Genomic DNA, 19031 nt, shown 5'->3' with positions numbered 1-19031 from the left:
CAGACACTGATTCTCTGTTCCTGGTTTTCAAATGAGTGGTCTAGGGGGTGCCCCTTTTGTAGAAGATCCCAATGTAGTGGGTGGGGAGGAGCAGAGGGAGGAAAGAGAAGGTGTAAGGCAACTGTTGGCTAGAAGAAGGGATCCCAACCTATCGTTTCTGCCCTGCACCGAGGCCCACCTCACTGGCCATCTCTGTCCTCAAGCCATCTTGTCCCTGTGATGTTCAATGAAACTCCCCAGACACTGGGAAAGGCGGGGCCTTGTGCTTTGCAACACCACCCCACTTGACCACAGTTAGGCTTTGACCCACATGGGAGGAGCAGGTGGAGGGAGACATCAGCTCAGAATGGAAAAGTGAACAAGGCTGGGATTTCAAAGCATCAGAAAGGGGCTTGTTTGGGCCTTTCCTTGCTAGTTTCTGCTTTCTCCTTGCTCAGAGGAGGGTGGGGGAAAGTATGTGTGCAACCAGGGTGGGGGGTGAATGTCACCAGGCAGGGGTGCATTGATTTGTTGAAGAAGGCAGCATATGAGGCCTGGCAGTGGGACAGTTGGAGGAACCCAGTTTTTTTTGTTTTTTGTCCTTTTTTTTTTTAGCATGCTACATCACTGTTGATAACAAACAAAAACATTTCAAAAATAATATATAATATATAATATATTTATATAATGAAAAGCTATTGACTAGCAGCAATGATTCTAAAGTTATCTTAGCACCAAGACCATGGGGGTGAGGGGGTAGGGATTTTGGGGGGATGAAGGTACTGGCAGTACCAGGAGGGGCAGTAACATGTTCAGTGTTGATGACATTTCCACTATGGTTCTCAACAGTGGCATGAGGCCTCAGAGACAAGATAAACCAAGAAGGAAGGAAGCCACCACAGTTTTATAATGTCTGAGCCAAGCAGATTGAGGACACTGGGGCCTTGCCTGTGGCTAGATCACCCACCTTCTGCCAATTGAGAGGGGTGGCTCTCAGCAGAGCCGATCACGTATAGATAATTCAGATCTTCCTCCCTCCCCTGAATATGACCTTCATCCACGTTATAGGATCTCTGCATATCAAATATGCATAAATCAGATGTAGAAACATGAACAGAAGTTTTTAACAGCTCACGCACATTTTTTAAAACTCCCTTGCGAGGTATACTGGTAGTTAAATGAATGAAAGAGCATTGATCAGACTCCTCTAGCTTAAACCACTACTTGCCCCAGGGAGTAGGCAAGTGGCTATTTCTAAAGCTTATATTGTGGTTGTGTGTGTGTGTGTGTGTGTGTGTGTGTGTGTGTGTGTGTGTGTGTGTGTGTGTAGGCTGATGCCTCGAGAGTCCTGTCTTCTTGTATTTTCCTTTTCTTTAGGACATCTCTACCCTGTTCAAAAAAGGAAGAGTTCACAGGCATAGATACACCACCCAGTTTCCCACTACCTTCCTGCCAGGCTGTAAAGCATGTTATCAGCCTTGTTGCAAATGCAGGACTACATCTCTAGAGACTCTCATTTGAGTTATGCACAACCCAGGGCACAACTTGCATTGACATCTCCTGCCACTCAACTATAGCAGGTATTTCTTGATTATTAAAGGAAAAAAAAAATCCCCAACACATTATATGATTATAAAGACAGAGTATAAATAATTCATGTAAATCAAATACATACTTTTCATTTTACTTGTTTTTAGCCAAAAATCGTTGCCCTATTAGGGTTTAGACTTCTTGGCTTTTCATCTCCCCAACAACCCTGGATCTGATGGAATTATATTGTTTTATCGTCTACCATGTAAAAACAGGAATGCCAAAAGCTCACCCCTTCTCCCTTCCCCAGGATTTCAAGCTCGGTTGCAAGGCGATTTTCACCTTCAGTGTAACAGGTAATATCCTTAGTACTCAGGGGGCTGGAAGGAGAGGATGACAACACAGGGACGTGAGAGGTGACGGGGTGGGGGAAGTGGTGGTGTCACAGTTTGACTATCATTTTTGTTTCTAGGACAGTGAAGGAACCCTCAACATGAATGAATAAAAAACTCTCAAGTTGAAGTCAGGTGGGGAGGGTTGGAAGATCAAACACCCCCGTCCAGATCAACAACCTGCCTTGTCTTAAGTCAGAGATCTCATTTAGCTGGACCAGAAAGTCAGTGAGAAGGCCACGAACCCCTCCCACTCCATACAACCAAACAAAAAAAGAAAAAGCAAGAACACAGACCCGAACCCAAACCCAAAGCCCCTCAACCCCCAAACAAAAACATGAACAAAATGAGCTACCTAAAAGTGGCGACAGAGACCCGTCGTTTTAGCTTATGCTGTTGGTTGACTGTTAGGTGGAAACACGTGTGGCCCCGGCACATGCTTCTGCGAGTGGAAATGAATTACCACATATGTTGCAGCTGCCAAATTTTGTAGACAAGAGTCAGTTTCTGACATTATTCCTTTCTGAAAGCTCCCAGTAGCTTCTGGTGGAAGTGTCACCTTGGTTTTTAAAAATTTTCAGTGTGGGTTTGTATATATATATATATATATATATATATATATATATAATATAATATAATATATATTTATATAATATATCAAAGCTTATGAGTATAGATTAAAAAAATATTCGACAGCTTAGTGAACTCTGCAGCGGCACCGGCTCCCTAAATGTCAGGATAATACTCTGACCCGTGGTCTATGGTCTGTAGCCCGGGCTTCTGCTCCAGTGCAGACATCCTGCTGAGGACCTCGGCGGACAGTGCGTAACTGTTGCCCGACTTCTCCTCAAACCAGCTGTCCAGGGCTCGCTTGGCATCGAAGTTGGCAATAGGCGGTCCGTTTACAGCGATCGTCAACAGGTCACTGAGCTGCTCCAAGGTTAGGCGGGAGCGGTGGTTTTTGCGAACTCGCTGGAGGGCGTTGCGGCCTTTTTCGCAGCAAGCGGTGGAAGTGGGGAGGACTTTAAGGACTTGGATGATCTTGTTCAAGAGCGGAAACCTCTGTTTGTACTTGCAAATGTGGCTGATGAGGTCTTTGAAGCCATTTTTGGTATAGTAATCAGCCTTAAGTTCTCGCCACTCCATCAACAGACTCCCTCGGGGGTCTAGCCCTTCCCTACAGACATCCCTGGAAAAGGTCGGAATGGCCTCCAGGTGATCAAATATCTGCACCATGTCCTCCTTGCCATAGCTCATGAGCTCTTCGCTGCTCCTGGGCCAGGCAGTCAGGTCAAACACCTGGCAGGCCTTCACGAAGATCCGGCTGCGGGAATCGAACCTCTGAGCCAGGATGACTTGGGTCTTCTGGCAGATCTTCTCCCTGATGGACTGGAACTTGGCTTCGGCCACCCTGAGGTTCTTCATGGCAATCCCATTGAAGCTCTCGCGAAAGTTCTCCTCGAACTCCTGCAGGTATTCTCCTGGGGAATCGGCCAGCCGGCTGATCTCCTGGATGGCTTCCTCGATCTTGTCATCTACCTGGGACACCAGGAGGTACTCACCCTGGAAGACGTAGGCCAGGCGCGAGAGCACGGCGATCACATCCAGCAGGAAGTAGATGAGCTTGATCGACTGGTAGTCCATGAGGAACTGCAGCAGGGCCAGGGCGATGGCCGAAGCGTCTGCCCGCTGGGTCTGGCTGCTGATGTCCTTGAGGTGGGCCACCACCTCTAGGTAGTCCTTGATGAGGGCATTGAGGACATTCTGCTCACCGATGATCCACCTCACGGCCCGGATGTCCCCCAGGAACTCTGTCTCCTCACAGAGGGTCGAGGCTGTGGACCGCAGCTCGCACATGAGGCGCGGCGAATAGCGGTAGAAGCTCAACAGCTGCTTCAGGTTGTTCTCCAGCTCCTCCAGGCAGGGGAGCTCCTTCCCACTGATGGCGTCCAGGATTTCCAGGTGGGGCCGGTGCACCATGAAGGGCAGGCACAGCAGCCAGGGCAGCGTCTTGCGGATCGTCATGAACATGCTGGCGCGCAGGCTGGCTGTGATGTTGGCCCCATCTATGCCCAAGCCAACAGTTGGCTTCTCATCCTGTAACCGAATGCCCAAGGCAGAAAAGGCCCGGTCAAGCGCCTGGAGATAGCTTTCTGTGCTGGAGAAGCCCAGCTCCTGCAGGGACAGGAACTCTGTGGCTGGGGGCCCATCGTTGCTGGTGTACTGGACGTAGACAGCCACTGTGTCGGCCAGCAGGTCGTCACTCTGTCCATCCAGGATGATGCTGAGGCAAGGCGACTGGCGGATGCGTTCCAACAGGTCTTCCCGCAGCGCCCGGGCGATGTGATGAATGAGGATCTGGCAGTCTCCCTCGTTCATGTACTGGTCCACCACCTTGAGCTCGCACTTCCTCAGCAGCTCGGCCAGGGGCCGGAAGTCCAGGTAGGGCCTGCCCTCCAGTGCCAGGTGGTAGGCGGTGTTGAAGAGCAGGGTCATGTTGCGACACATCTCCTCCGTCTTCTCCGGGTGCATGCGGAGCTTGTACAGCTGCAGGCACTTCTTGTGAAGGTTGCTCTGGCTGTGCAGTTTGATGGTGTGGATCTTAAACTGCTTGGAGCCAATGATGAAGGCCGAGGTGCGTGAGGACTGCACCGTGTACTGGCGGCAGACATGGCACCACATCTCATTGAGGGTTGGGGAGTACCGCAGGAACCAGAACTTCTTTAGCCACTCCTGCTTAAAGCGCCGGATTCGGCGCCCGGTGGCAGATGACATCTTGGAGGGCTCATCGGTTGTAGTCATCATATCATTGGAGACGGATTCATCTGCTGAATCGACCTCCTGGTCATCATCCTCCATGATGGCAGGGCCAGAGACCATGCTCTCTGAGGCTGGAAAATAAATGGGAAAGAAACATTTACACCTGGTGGAAAAAACATAGGCTTTTTCAAAATGAAAGAGAAACACTGTCCAAAAGGTAGATGCCACACCGTATCAAACAGAAGTCCATTGAACCCTATGATGGACTGAATCCCAGCCCAGAATTTACTTATAAGCACTCATGATCTGCACTTATGGCTTTTCTTCTGTCACTGCCCACCATGCCCCAGGCTGCCTGCCCTCACCTGCCACTCTTGGGTGCTCAAGGGATTGAAATGTTCCACATCAACTAGACAGCACGAACTAGGAAAGTAGATGTGACAGAGGGAGCAACAGCACATCAAACATCCCAGAGTTATCCACTGAGGACTTGGGACTTGTTTGCCCACCACTAATGTGAAGGGAGGCAGCCTGGATATTTCCCCAAGTGATTTCAGGATCAAAATGCAGTCTAGTTCAGATGTATGCTTTGGATATCTGAAACACCTCATTCTGAGCTCAGGGATATGGTTAAAAGAGGAAGTGCTGTGTAAACAGTCTAACTGTTGCAGATATGTACCGAAAATCCTCCCTGTTTGTCAACCAACTCCTAAAAAGTCCAGGCAGCTAAAAGAAAAGGGCAAAGACTTGCAGTGAAATGCCCTGGATCTCCCTCCTTCTAAAACTCCAGTCAGGAGAACTAGATGCACGTGTGGCAGAACAGAAATTTGGGAAGAGAAGAATGAGGCTGTGCTCCTGGATTGAGTTTGGGAAGCAGTAAGACATCCCTAGCAGGACAGTCTGCTTGAGAGTGGGGAGACAGAAAGACTGGGTTTAGAAGTTGGGCTTTGGGGTAAGACACCATAAGACCACCAGAGAAAGGCAACGGGTCAAGAACACAGCACACACCCCTCCTGCAGCGGAACTTCCTTTATTGACAAAGGGGATACAAGGGCAACGCAAGAAGCATCCCACGAGGGCTGCAGACGGGCCCGTCAGAGGCACCTGAGGATGTGGGCTCCCACCCACGGAGGTAGCCACCTCCATGTTATACTCCTCAGGTCTCCCCGAAGGTGGCTCCAACAGAGAGCTTGAGGCCACCCTGCACACAGCCCACCGTGTGTGCTCTTCCCTCTGACAGTAATCTCATCCACACCAACTTACCTGCAGGGTCTGAGAAATCTGGGAGCTCCAGTACCTGTGGTGGCAATACGGGGGGCTCAGGAAGCTTCCCAGACTTAAGCATGTCTAGCTCTGCCTGGAGTTCCCGGACCTTCTTCTTTAGGCGAATACAGTTAGGGCAAAAGGAGGTGGTGGGAAGCTCATGAGGGTCAGATGCAAGGGAAGCTTCGGCAGGACTGTCGGCCTTGAACGACGAAGGCTCCTCTTCCTCATCCTCCAATGGGCGGGGCTCCTTGGAAACCCCTTGGGGGATCTTCCAGTCCCCTTCCCCCTGAGTCCGACTGACATTCTGTGCACCATGAGTCATGGTCGTTGCACACCGACTGTAGGCATCATCTTGGTACTTGGGGACTTTCCTGATGACCAGCGAGGTGCTCAGTGCCAGCTGGTGTGCTTCCACCTTTGCAGATTCCAACGAGGCCTCCAGCACATCCTTGAAAATGAGGTCAATTTTCTTCTTCTTGGCTTGGGGGTGCATGTCCCCCTCATCAAAACCACGCTTGAAGGGACTTTTGCCCTGTCTCAACATGGGGAGGTGAATGGGGCCCCTCAGGTCTTCTGGGTTATCCAGAGCCTGCTCAGACTTCTCCCTCTGCAACCTCTTCTCTCCTAGGAAGGAAAACCAGGGTGTAAGGAAGGGGGGGAAACCCCCAGAGTGGAGAAACCAACAGAAAACAAAGCAGGCCTCCTGTTAGGAAGGTACCTGATACACATCCCTCTGGGTCTGGGCTTCTGGGTCAGGTGTTACAAAAAGGGAGAGGTGGCTCACAGGAGATAGAGTCATAGAACTCGGAAGTGGAAAGACCTTTTTTAAAGAGATGGTTTCAATGAAGCCTCATGTATATAGGCTCCACACTTATAAGTTAAGAGAAATCTATAGGGGAGGGTATTAAAGTTCTTTCAAAGGGACTTGCCATTCTATCCCCCTAGAAGATGACAACCCACCCAATCAAATGGGGTGGGTGGTAACATACCTCAGAACCAAGTGAGTATTGATTCCCCTAACTTTGGAGGCTTCCCCTTTAGCCCTAGCAATTAGAAGATGGCTGCTTTGACTTGGTAAAAGGTACACATAAAATACCATGAGCCCCACTCCCTCCTCCTCCCTGGCTGCTCTGGTGACAGCCCACTTGGGCAAAGTCCATCCTATAGCAACTGTCTTTTCTAATTCTTCCAGCAATCAGAAGACTAGAAATACATCAGAAAGCATAATCTGAACTTTTGTGGCTCTCACTGATGACTGAGGCAGGAATAAGAGGGAAGATGGGGGTACTACAGTTGCTGAGGGCTCCAAGATGGCAGCCTCTGACAAGATAAAGGACAAGGTAGCCACAATGACTCAAAACAGTCCCAAAATATACCTGTTTCCTTACCTGACAATCCAAAAGATGTTTCCTTTTCTATTTCTTTCTATTATGTGAATTACTTCAATTCACTTTAAATTACTTTGAATTACTTCAGACTTCAGTGAGCTCCCCAACAATACATATTTAGCCTGATCTTTAAAATGACTGGCATAATTTCATAAACTGCTATAGAAATGCTAATTCTCCCTTGGGGAGTGATGCTAAGAAGGCAGTGGAATCCTTTTATCTCTCAGAAGGTACTAACACAGCCTGAAGGGCTCACAAGTCTCAAAGGTTTCCTAGATCAGGGGCAGGGGCCCTGGGTGATGTGACTCTGAACAATGACTTGACCTGAATATGTGTGGTTATTAGGATTCTGACAGCTGCATTTGCTGAAGGCCTCTGAATGCAGGCCAAGGGACCTCTGTGAGCAATCCAGATGTTCTACTCTGTGAGTGAGCCTTGGCTTCCCACAGCTGGCATGAGGTGCTGTGCCTTGCACCCTGTATGACTTCAGGTTTCCTACAGGTAACAGCACAAAAGGGAGTGACCTATTCAGGATGCCCCTTTGCTGTCCTCACATGAATGCTTATGGAACAACCTTATCTCCAAGGCTTCTGGAACTCAGGCAGCTCCCCACAGCCTGCATTTCTGTAACAGCTGAGCTGTAGAAAGGGGAGAGATAAAGAGAACTTTAAAAAAATGCAACATGTTTGTCTTATATATCAGATATGGCACTTGCCCATTCAGAATCTCTGAAAATCAAAGACCACCCTTGCACTTTCTTGTGGACCAACAGACAGCAAACAGCTGAAGACATCAGAAGGTCAAGGCTACAAATCACTAGGAATTCCTCATGCCTCTCTGTTCGAAGAAAAGAAAATGCAAACTTCCTAAGATGAGTGGGAAACCTTTTTGGACTTAAAGCTTCCAGAAAAATCTATGAGCCAAAATAGACCTTAAGCATTTTGAAATTGATTCCAAAGCCTCCATGAAATATGGAAAACAACAAAAACAAACAAACAAAAAACCTCAAAGTAAATCAATGACTCAACATAGATCAAATAACAAATTTTTTGAATATAAGCATTAGATACATTCTGTTCTTCCAAGATAACTACAAAGGAATAATTTACACTCTCTTCAAGAAGCATTTCTGGATTCAACCAATGTCCTTCCTTAATAAACACTCTTATTATGCTCTGGCCTTTATCAGGGCACCAGCCACCAATTTTGAAGAAACTTCCTTCTCTGTAAGACCTTAGGTGGTTGAGCATAGGGGCTTTCCCTTCCAGAGCAGGACTGGCACACTAGTCTAAGACACCACTAAAAGTATCCAGTCTGCTAAAGCTACAGCCTACAGAGACATACATCTAAAAGCCACTGAGCTCCATGACTGCTCCCAAGGGCTTCAGAGTCAAGACCACCCACAGCTCTGGCACTACCCTGCTATAGCTTTCAGTTTCCTACTTCTCAGCCTGGCCAGGAATAGACACTCTTTCCTCCTGTATCTTCACATGTCTCGGTGTACATCCTTTCAAATCTGTCTGCCATGCCTCCTTTGAACCACTCCTGAAAGCTCACTCCCTTCTCTGAGCAGTCCCTTGGATTCAGGGCTCTCTGAGGATGATGCAGCTTGAGGTACTCAGGAGAAGATACTGGGGAAAAAAGGACATTACAAATCCAGAAGAATTCAAGAAGATTATGGCCAAGGGATGAAATCTGTGTCCTCAGATATGACTTCTCTTGGTTTCCTTTTCTTCTGATTGTATGATTCTTTTGGAAACTTCTTGGCTGTCTTCATTCATCTCTTCTCTTATGTATTCAATAAATATTTATTGAGCACCTACTATGTATCAGACACTTTTACGTGAAGCATCTCCAGAGGTCAAATGGAAACCACTGTAATATCATCATGGAAGCGTGCCTTCCCAAGTGAAATCAACATGTGCTCAACACCCAGATATGAAGAAGACAAAAGATGAATATGTCTATTGGGTCTCTTCTCACTGGATACCTTTTACCAAGTCAGGCAGCAACTGTGCCCTCAATGTCCACAATTTACTTTGTTCTGTTTTTTTCTAAAGGTAGCTTAATTTCGATGGGTCCCTCCTACCCCCTTTTCATCTTCTTCACTCATATTCCAAATGAAGATTTATTTCCAATAAGAAGGTTGGTCAGGAACATGATATGGTGGGGCTTGGGCATAGCCTTGGTTCCTGGGGCCAGATGGACTCTGGGTATTTGCATGTGTGGCTTTAGTGCAAAGAAAGTCACCTTGAAAGAAGGACCTGGACTCACCAGTTTACCCTGGCCAGACTGAGAGTGGGGTAAAGAGGTAAAGGGCTAGGGGCTGGGGAGTATTTTAAACCACTTTCAAATGACTCACTTAAATGGCACCTGGATCAACACCTAACCCACCAGGCTCCCCACCTAAGGTCACCTTCCTACCTCCTTCCAACCTTCTTCTTCTGAAAGAGGTTGTTCTTTCACATCACATCAGTAAGACTGCCAGTAATGAGACCAGAAGCAAGCCGGGGAGAGACTAATTTTATCTGGGAGACCATATAACATTGTAGGTTAGAACTCAGACCCTGAAGTCAGATGGATATGGGTTAAAAACCTAGCTCTGCCCTCCCTTGCCATGACCCTGGATGAATCACTGTGTCTATTTGATGCTCAGTTTGTACATTTGTGGGATGGGGAAAATAACCCACGTGGGATCATTCATCTTAGAAGTTTACAATGGAGGGCTTACAATGATCAAGGTAGGCATTGTTCTAAATATGGTATGTACATTACGTCATCTAATTCTCATGGCACACTTACAGGGTAGGTGCTACTGTGGTCGTGATTACACGGGCACATGTAGAAAACATATTTAGCACATATTAAGTGTTTAGTAAATGTTACCTATGATTGTTGTGGCAGTTTGTAAAATTTTTCCATCAATTTGAGTTGGGGAAACAGGATCAATTTTGATTAAACTTACTTGCTTGGCTTTGGGGACTTGTCTCTCTCCTTGATATTCTGACATCTGTGTGGTGAGGATTTCTGAGACTGTTTTTGAGGGAGAAGAACACACTGGGGTGGCTACTGCCTGGCCCAGAGTTACTGCTCAGACCTTGACCATCTGTTCCCCTTGATGGCTCTGGGTCTTCCCACTGCTTGGGAACTGTATTTCTCACTGTTTTTTTTAGCAAGCTCCTAGAGAAGCCTTCCTGGCCTCCCCTGGGGCTCACCTGAGGCGGGTGTGGCCCTCACCTTGAGCATGGGCACTCACCTCTGACCAGATTGCGATGGATGGTTTCCTGGGACATGCTGTGAAGGCGCTTCATGTAGTCCTCACTATACCAGACCCGCAGCCACTCCCCAGGCCGGATGTCCCTGCATGCCCGGAAGTAGATGTGCTCACTGTGCTGGAACGCCAGCAGGTTCTGCTCCCTCTCCTCCCGGGAGATGACCACGTACCTGGGGGTGAGGGGGACAGGTGAGAATGCATGGGTCACCCTTTGCTAAGTGCCTGCTGGTGCCGGCACAGTACTGAGCAGATGGGCATAGTGAGAAGTCCACAAGCACGTGGACAAGTGTGAAAGCTGACAGATCAGCTGTGCTATCCAGAGAAGGAGCACCAGTTAGAGCCAGTCTCTGTCCCGACGTCACTGTTTCGTGTGACCTTGAGCAAGTCTCTGAATCTCTAAGAATCTCTGTTTTCTGAGACTGGAAATGACACCTGCCTGCTTGCCTCATAGGTTATGGAAAATATCAGATTCAACACCAGATATAAAGGTGATTGGAAAACTGAAAGATTATCTTGTCTACTCTTCACCAACGTTTAACTGCAGGGGTTCCCAGACACTGGCAGGCCTCTGATGGTGGTAAGGGTGGGGTCCTTGAACTATTTTTAGTATTTCACAAAGCCTAGCAGAAATAACCCATGTGACAAGGGTGCCCGAGAGATTTAATAAATGTTAAAGATCAAAATCTTTAAAATCAGGGAGTCCAATGAGGAGAGGGGAGGAAGGTAAATAGGAGACAATGAAAGGTTGGTAACCATGGTTAATCTAACTAAATGATTTTGAGATAAGGAAACTGAGGCTCAGAGAGGCCAAGTGACTTGCCCAAGGTCACAAAGCTAATAAATGGGAGATGCAGCTTTGAGGCCTGTGCTTTTCCCACTATAACTCATGGCTCCTGTGTGGGCATGTAGAGCACCAGCTCAAAAATGCCCAGATAACCTCTACAGTTCTGTCAAACCCTGAGAATCTATGGCCCCCATCCGTTCTCCCTGAGATGACATTTCCAGCATCCAACCTGCCACTTTACCCACCTCCAAAATGTGGGATGACACAACGTCTGCTGAGAAGTGGAGGTGTACAGATCGGAAGGCAAGAGGAAATTAGGGTTCTGTGCTACATGAGCATCCAGGAAATTTGTAATAAAAAATAAACCTCTTTTCCTTAGACTACGGTTTATCTCAAAAGCCAGGGAAGAAATCAAAGTCTGACTGACTGGTGTAGCCCAAGGAATTGTATTTGGAATAGTCCAGGGGAAATGATAATTCACAGAAAGAATTCAAGTGGATGATGAACAAATGAGAAGTATTCAGCAACACTAACAAGGAAGGAAATGCAAAGTAGCACACTGTCTCACTGGCACAGACGGTTTTTTAAAAGACTATATCCACATTGTTAAAGGTGGTGAGAAAGGCATCTCCCACACTGACGGTGCAGAATAAACTGGCACAGCCCTTTGCAAAACAAAGTGGCAACATGGATCAAGAAAAATAAGATGTAGATTAACAATGCAAGCCCCACATACCACTATGCTGACTGTTTCATTGTTAATAATAGTGCAAAAGCCCAAACATCTCACTGTCAAATACTAGAGAAACAATTTAATAAATGATGGTAACTGTACAATGAAATGCTACTCATTTATAGGAAAACGGCTTCAAATAATCTTTCGTGAGATGGAAAAATGGTGCTGATACAATGCAGAATAAGAACAGTAGGGCTAAAAGCTATTTATATTATGGTTCCAATAATGCTTTAAAAACTACTTGAAGGAAAGATACCGATGTTTTAACAGTGTTTATCTATTATAGGTTGGGTCTTCTTTGCAATTTTCTGTACTTTCCAGTTTTCCTCAATAAGCAGTTATTACTGTTACCCCCACACATTACACACACCAAACACACACACACACCAGAAAAGAAATACACAACCACCAATTCCAGTACAAGGTGGCAAGAGGTGGCAGTCATGGTAGCCAGCAGCACTGACAATCTGCATGCCCCAGGGCTAGCACCAGCTGCTCCCCTCACATACATCCTGCCCTTCTCATCTGTGGAGTCTGCTGTACTTGGCCTTGGAGGAGGCTGCTGCCTTACAAGGGGGACCACTGAAGTGCAGGAAACAATCCATTCTGGCAACAGGATGTGCACAGACCCCAGAGAGAGTAAGAACAGAGTAGATGGGAGAGCAAGCACCAGCACTGGCTGCTTCGTGCCTTTGAGAGAAGAGAGTCTCAGCTCCACCCTAGGGATGTGGAACCTGCAAGATTTATGGTGCTTAGATTCCCAGAACTTGCATCTTGTCCAGGATCTTAGCCTCAATGCATCTGTGTTCGGGTCTGCATCCAATATAGGCATTGGTCCCCCTGAGCTGTGAAGCCAACGTGGTGATTTCTGTGCACGCAGCCATGTTATTAATGAAGAACTTAAGGGAAAGGAAAAGAGGAACCCTGGCTCAGAGAAGTCATTCCAAATTAGTACTCCCCAGTCTCAACTCCCCACTTGCAGAGTCTGCCTTTTCTCCATATCTGAGATTTCTTCTGAATATGCAAAATATTTCTAGTCCCCAATTTAGTGAGAGTCTGGGATTTGATATCCCAAAATGATCAACCTAGTGGTTAGTACAGAACAGACCTGAGGTAGTTCGAAATTTTCCTGCTCCCAGATATGGAAGGCAAGCCATTCATGCATTTTTTTTCTCACAAGAATCACTTGAATGACAGAGCCCGAGGAAAGAAGAATACCATCCTCTCCCCTTGTTTCTGTTTCTAAACAGCCAATAAGCTTTAAAAGCTAGAATTATTTCCCCAGCACTCAAGTTTAAGTAAAAATGAGGAACATGTTACTATCAAGGATTTATTCAAAAGAGCAACTTCTAGAGTGTATCAAAAGGTTTAGAAAGATTCAAGTTCATTTCTCTTTCCATCTCCTGCTGCTTTTCTACCAAACAAGAATCAATATTTACAAAGATATCCCCAAGTCTTCATATAGATCATAAACTATATTCAAAGGCAAATCAGAATCTGTTCAGCATCTTGTTGTATATGGTTGTTTTGAAACTTGGCATCTGAAATATATGTATTTTTAGCCAGGGTAAATACAAAAAAATGTACATATGATATATACGGCAACTCTCCGTGAATCACAATCCATCCCCCGACAAGATGTTATGCTATGTAATTTATAAGGTAAAGCTAAATGGAACCAGCTAAGTCCCAACACCCATTACTTCTAATTAAGTCTCCCCCTTTTAAGTATTTTGCAGTAACACTTAATGGCTTGACCCAATCTCAGAATCATTCTGCCACCACTCACGACAATCCCTTTATGAAATATGCCTGTCTCATCACATGGCCGCAGGTAAGTGAGAGCCCCCCAGAAGGAGTGGAAGGCTTCCAGGGCATGAAAACTCTTTCTATTCATTGTGGCTGAGCAGCTCTTTGCAAGGGGGGTTGAGGAGTTACTAGGTCACCACACTGTTGGAGAGAAGGCAAAGAGAATGTCAGAAGAGGGGTGGAAAAGTCTAGCAGAGGCTGTCCCGCAAATGCTAGGGCTTATTTGATAGCACTTCAAATCCAACCCACAGAATTAGGGACCTCTGAAGCAATCGGGAGGGTGGGTGGTAGTACCGCATCTGGTGGTGGGAGCTCTGGACTGAACCTTTCATGATGATGACAGATTGTTTTATTCCAACCTCCTTGCTGACCTTGGATACTGGCTAGATAAGCACAAAGATGAAGACAACAATTCTCAGACCTTACCCACTGTGTCTTATCAAGTGCATGTATTTTCTAGCTGGGTCAGGAAATAACTATCAGTTCTAACTCAAATGTGAAAGTAACCCTCGGAGCATCAACATCGTTGGAGGGGATCAAGGAAGGTCAGGCTCAGACACTGCTGCTCAAAGGGCTTCTCTCCATGGAAAGGAAGCTGCCCCGTCAGGGAGGCAGAGATGGGAAAAGACTGACTGAGCAGAGGCCAGGCTCTGTGCTCTCACGTGCATTTAAAGGTCTGGTCTGGGAGGGACTTTGGGTTATGCATCCATCCACCAGGTGGTCACCGACCTCTGACAGAACAACACCCAGCCAGCACTTGCCATGCTAGGGGCCTCCCTATCTCTGGGCTCCCTATCGTAAGCTGAAATAGGCTTCCCAAACATTTGTATCCAGCTTCCCCCTCCTGTTTTAACATGCCAGCTCCACAATTCCCACTGATGCCAAGAAACAGAAACTGAAATCTTCTCCATCCCAAGTTGAAGTATCTCTCCACCTTGCTGTCCCTTTTGCTCCGACCTCCGTTTCAGTTTTTCTGCTTCCATCTTGGTCCCTTCCCCCCATGACCAGACCTCGTGAGAGAAGATCTGAAGACAGAAGACCCCAGGCCTGGTTTCACAACATCTGTGCATCTCCTGCAAACTGCAGTCTTGATTTCCATGGCCATGCTTTTTGGCCAAGAATTACAGAGCCTGGCCTGAATTCTAAGTGGTCAAAGGTAGGTTAGAACCCTCCAGAAAAAGGATCCCTGGTCAAGACTTGGGGATTTCCTGCCTGGGAAAAGCTCTTCATGTGATTGGCAGAAAGCCAGGGCAGTGTATAGGTGACAAGGCCCCTTCTGGGCTGAGGAGGCTCCCAGTGACAGCCAGAGGGAGCAGCTTCGGTTACTTTGAGAAGCCTCACATCTAGGTTGGCAGGGCCTTGCCTGTGACAGAGAGATACCTGGATCAGTGGAGAGGTGCTCAAAAAAGGTTCATGCCTCAGGGTAGTCCCTAAAGTACACCAGCAAATGAACAGCCCCTGACACTTCTGGAGTTTCCTATCAGAAAAGGTGATTTTTTTTTTTCTAGGATGACTAACTTACTTTTAGGGAACAAAAGGTAAAATTCATTTAGCAACATCTCACTTTTGATGTGCAGAGAAATGAAACCACTGAACGGCTTCATTGGTGGATGCTTTGTCTCCCTCAGCCCACATGCTCCTTCCCTCTCCTCTAATGGCCCAGCTCAGAGCTGGATGCAGGGCATCTATGAGCTATGGAATCAGGGAGGTGAAAGGGGTATCGGATCCCTCTGGCTAACTTGCTTTTCCTTAATCCCCTAACCCCTGCTCTGGGGGCCGTGAAGTTTTCACAGGAAGCGAAGAAAGAATACACACCAAAGAAAGATCCTGGAGACTGGGTGTGTTCAAAGTGTGAGATCGATTTCTTTTTATTGCCATCTTAACAAAAGTACTTTGGAAGGCGATCTCTAATTCCAACATAGGAGGGCAGGGCAATTCCAGGCAATAATCAAGCCTTTGGGCTATTGGGCAGGAGTGTTGAATTCTGGGGAGAAGAAACCCCCAGAGAGCCACAGAATGGGGTGATGGAGCCCAGGGTGCAGGGACATCACAGTTGCCCTCTGTTCTCCTTATGTGGGACAAAGCTTGGTCTGGGTTTATAAGCAGCACTCCAGGAACGGCCCTGGCAGGCACTAGGTATAGCAATCCTCCCAGCCCCTGCTGTGGCTCTAGGGGACAGGATGGGAGGGTGAAGGGTGGGGTGGGAGAGTTCTGATGGGGTCATCCTTGGGCCAAGGAGCAAAGAAGACACAGAGCTGAGCTGCACCCAGGCCAGAGCTAAGCTTGCATCTGCCACCTCCCACTTCCTTCCCTAACTCTAAGAACCCAGCTCTCTCTCCGTACTCCAAAACAAAACACGAAGCTAGAGCTATGTGTAGCTAGTGCGTATACAGCCCAAGCAAGCAGAGGCGAGGCATGCCGGAACCTGGAGTGGAATAGTACGAGCCCTCCTGGGCTCTGAGTTCTTTTAGATGCCCGAGGAGGGGCTGCCTTCTGGCTCCTGAGACCTGGGCCTTCTCTCTCCCAGCCACTGGCCACGAGCCACAGGGCCAGGGCAAGGTGGTAAACTCACCTCCTACTCTGCTGTGGCCTCCCACTTCCACCCAGGAGAGCCAAAGCTGGGGCAGAGGCCAGGCAAGGAGCAAGACCCTCTCCTCCCACCACTCCAGATCTGGTCTCTAAAAGGGGAGCTGGGAAAAATCCATAGTCCAGGCCCTTCCACTAACTGGCTATGTCACCTATAAAATGCAGATGATAATAATAATAATGTCATAATAATACCTGACTTGGCTGCCTCTCCGGCTACCCTGAGAACCCACTGAGATCACACATCTGCGAGGGCAGAGAAAAGCATAAAGTGCTCTCTCTAAGAATGTAAGATAGTCTCCTCCTGCCTCTGAAGTCATCCCATTCTGCTCCCCACTGCACGAAAGGCAAGCACAGCAGCCGAGCACACGCACACACACACGAGGGCAAGCAGATGGCTGAGGCGGGACAACATCCACTGGGACTTTCAGTCCCTCCTTGCAGGCTGAGCTATACCTGTCCACCCACAGGCCTCACCCTCTTCAAAAATAGCAGGCTCAAGGCCTGGGAGGTCAGGCCAGGAGGCTGAGGCAGGAGCCTGAGTTTGGAAAGCAGGATTCCATTCAGATGTTCCCACGAATGCTACCCCTTCCTGCAAGGCCTGCTGTCATGGGACACAGACCAAGAGGACAGTGACCCTCCCGGCCAAGCACGCTTCAAGCAGGTAGCTTTTCTTGCATCTTGAGCATCTGCCAAAGATGAGGGAGTGGGGCTGAATACACGCTCTGTGAGAGCACGGGGCTGCCAACCTGCACTGGGTGAGGAGATGACAGTGCCCCAATGTCCTACAAGGGTCATCGGTCCTGTTTCTGGACACAAGAAGCCCCTGTCACAAGGCCAGACACCCCTCCTCCATCTCTCTTTCTCCTACTGCAGATTGGCCAGGTTAGAAATTGTGCTTTCTCTTCCGAGACCTGGTAGTCCGTGCGGGGGCTGGTGCTGGGAGAGGTTGAGGGGGCTCCGGCAGGGGAGCCTGGGCCTGGGGGGTGGAGCCCACGGGGGCTGCCCCATCTGGCCCCCGTTGAGATGCCTGAACCCCATCCCGGATCTCTGTCAATGTCTGGCACATCTGACTGACGCGGTTGGTCAGCTCGGCCATGGCCTGGCCAATGACGTGCATGCTGTTGGCCATGTCCCGGTGCACAGTCACCAGCTCCTGGCAGAACTGCCGGAACACCTCAGTCTGTTGGGCGTGGATGTGGAGAAGCTGCCAGTCAAGGCCCGTGGTGGATGGGCTGGGGTGTGGCCGAGGGGTCCTGCAGGCAGCCTGAGCCTGGGGTGAGGGACGGGGCAGGGCCTCTGGCTTGGGGCCCACTGTCTCGGACTGGTCTGAGGAGGAGGATGAACGGAGCAGGGTGGGCCTGCCCAGGTGGACCTCTTCCTCTGGAGATCGCTGCAGGGGCACTCGAAGAGGCTGTCTTGAGGGCCCAGGTGCCTCCTCATCTTCATCATCTTGGGGGAAACAAAGAAGGACAAATGATTACAACAGGGAGAAGGGGGGCAGCCCTGGGCTTGGACCCACCCATGAAACCACTCTAGAATCCTTCTATCCTGCTACCCCTCAGCCCAGTTTGGCACCCACGGGCCAGGCACCCCTAGGGGGAAGGGTGAACATGAGCAGTTCCCGGTTCCCTTTCCTCTCACGGGAACAGCTACATTCTAATGGGAAAGAGCCCAGGCCAGGGGACTTGGAGACCCCAGTCCCAGTGATGGCATGTTAGCCCAGCAGCTCAGGACCTCGGCCACGTCACTTCATCTCTCTGCAATTCACTTGCTGCAAAGCAAAGATAATGACTGCTCCATCTGCCTTCTTAACCACCTAACCACTTAGCTGGGTTGTTAAGAAGAGTAAACAAGATAACAGACATGAATGCACTTTGCAAAGCTGAAGGAGCCTGACACCTGCCAAAGGGTACTATGATGCTCTCAGCACTTTGAGCTCCAGCCTCCGTGAGACCATTTCTGGGTTGCTTGGGGCCACCTTGTGGCCTTGCTGGACTCTGCAACTTTAAATTACCGCAGGGTAATGCGGACAAGCTGGAGAGGAGAGGCAAGGGATGGCATCTGAATGGGCAGGACACTGCAGAGCATAAGAGTCGCCTCTGCCATCAGCCCTGATGTCCCCCTCATCCCCCAAGGCAGCTGTCAGGTTTGGAACATGGTGACCCGCAGAGACTATCAGACAGACAGCTACTTGCAGCCAGATACAGGGAGGAGCCCAGCCCCTACACACACAGGCTGTGGCTTTCTGGCAACCGAGGTTATGGGCTTAATCCCGTAGCAGAAATAAAACATGTGACCTGCCCTGCCTCTACCTGTGGGACTACATTCATAACTACGCCCTGGGGAAGTGACAGGAAGGACAGACAGGTTCATACTGCAGGTTGCCTCATGGCTCCCAAAGGTTGCAGGGTTATATTTGGGCCAGCCCAGTAAGAGTCTAGTGTCTCTTGACCCTGCTGGGGGTGGGGGTGGACAGCAGCCATCCCCCTGGGTCCCTGAAGCTGTTCTGGCGTGGCCAGAGTTG

The 19031-nt window shown here is 48.6% G+C and overlaps 1 protein-coding gene across 2 annotated transcripts in view; it reads right to left on the bottom strand.

Moving 5' to 3' along the window:
* Positions 1 to 2627: 2627 nt before the first annotated feature.
* PRDM11 (PR/SET domain 11) overlaps positions 2628 to 19031 on the bottom strand; it is a 43713-nt gene continuing 27309 nt past the window's right edge. The window contains exons 5-7 of one of the 2 annotated variants that reach the window (XM_063095880.1): positions 10572 to 10759; positions 5925 to 6551; positions 2628 to 4792 (exon numbers count right to left, since the gene is read on the bottom strand). In XM_063095880.1, coding sequence (XP_062951950.1) covers positions 2628 to 4792; positions 5925 to 6551; positions 10572 to 10759 — 2980 coding nt within the window. Of the gene's footprint in view, positions 4793 to 5924; positions 6552 to 10571; positions 10760 to 17390; positions 17957 to 19031 lie in introns of those variants that run through there. The other variant, XM_063095881.1, reaches the window with a different exon arrangement.

Source organism: Cynocephalus volans, chromosome 4 (genome assembly GCF_027409185.1).
Source record: "Cynocephalus volans isolate mCynVol1 chromosome 4, mCynVol1.pri, whole genome shotgun sequence".
NCBI classification, from domain to species: Eukaryota; Metazoa; Chordata; class Mammalia; order Dermoptera; family Cynocephalidae; genus Cynocephalus; species Cynocephalus volans.
This window is presented reverse-complemented; position numbering and strand designations above follow the sequence as displayed.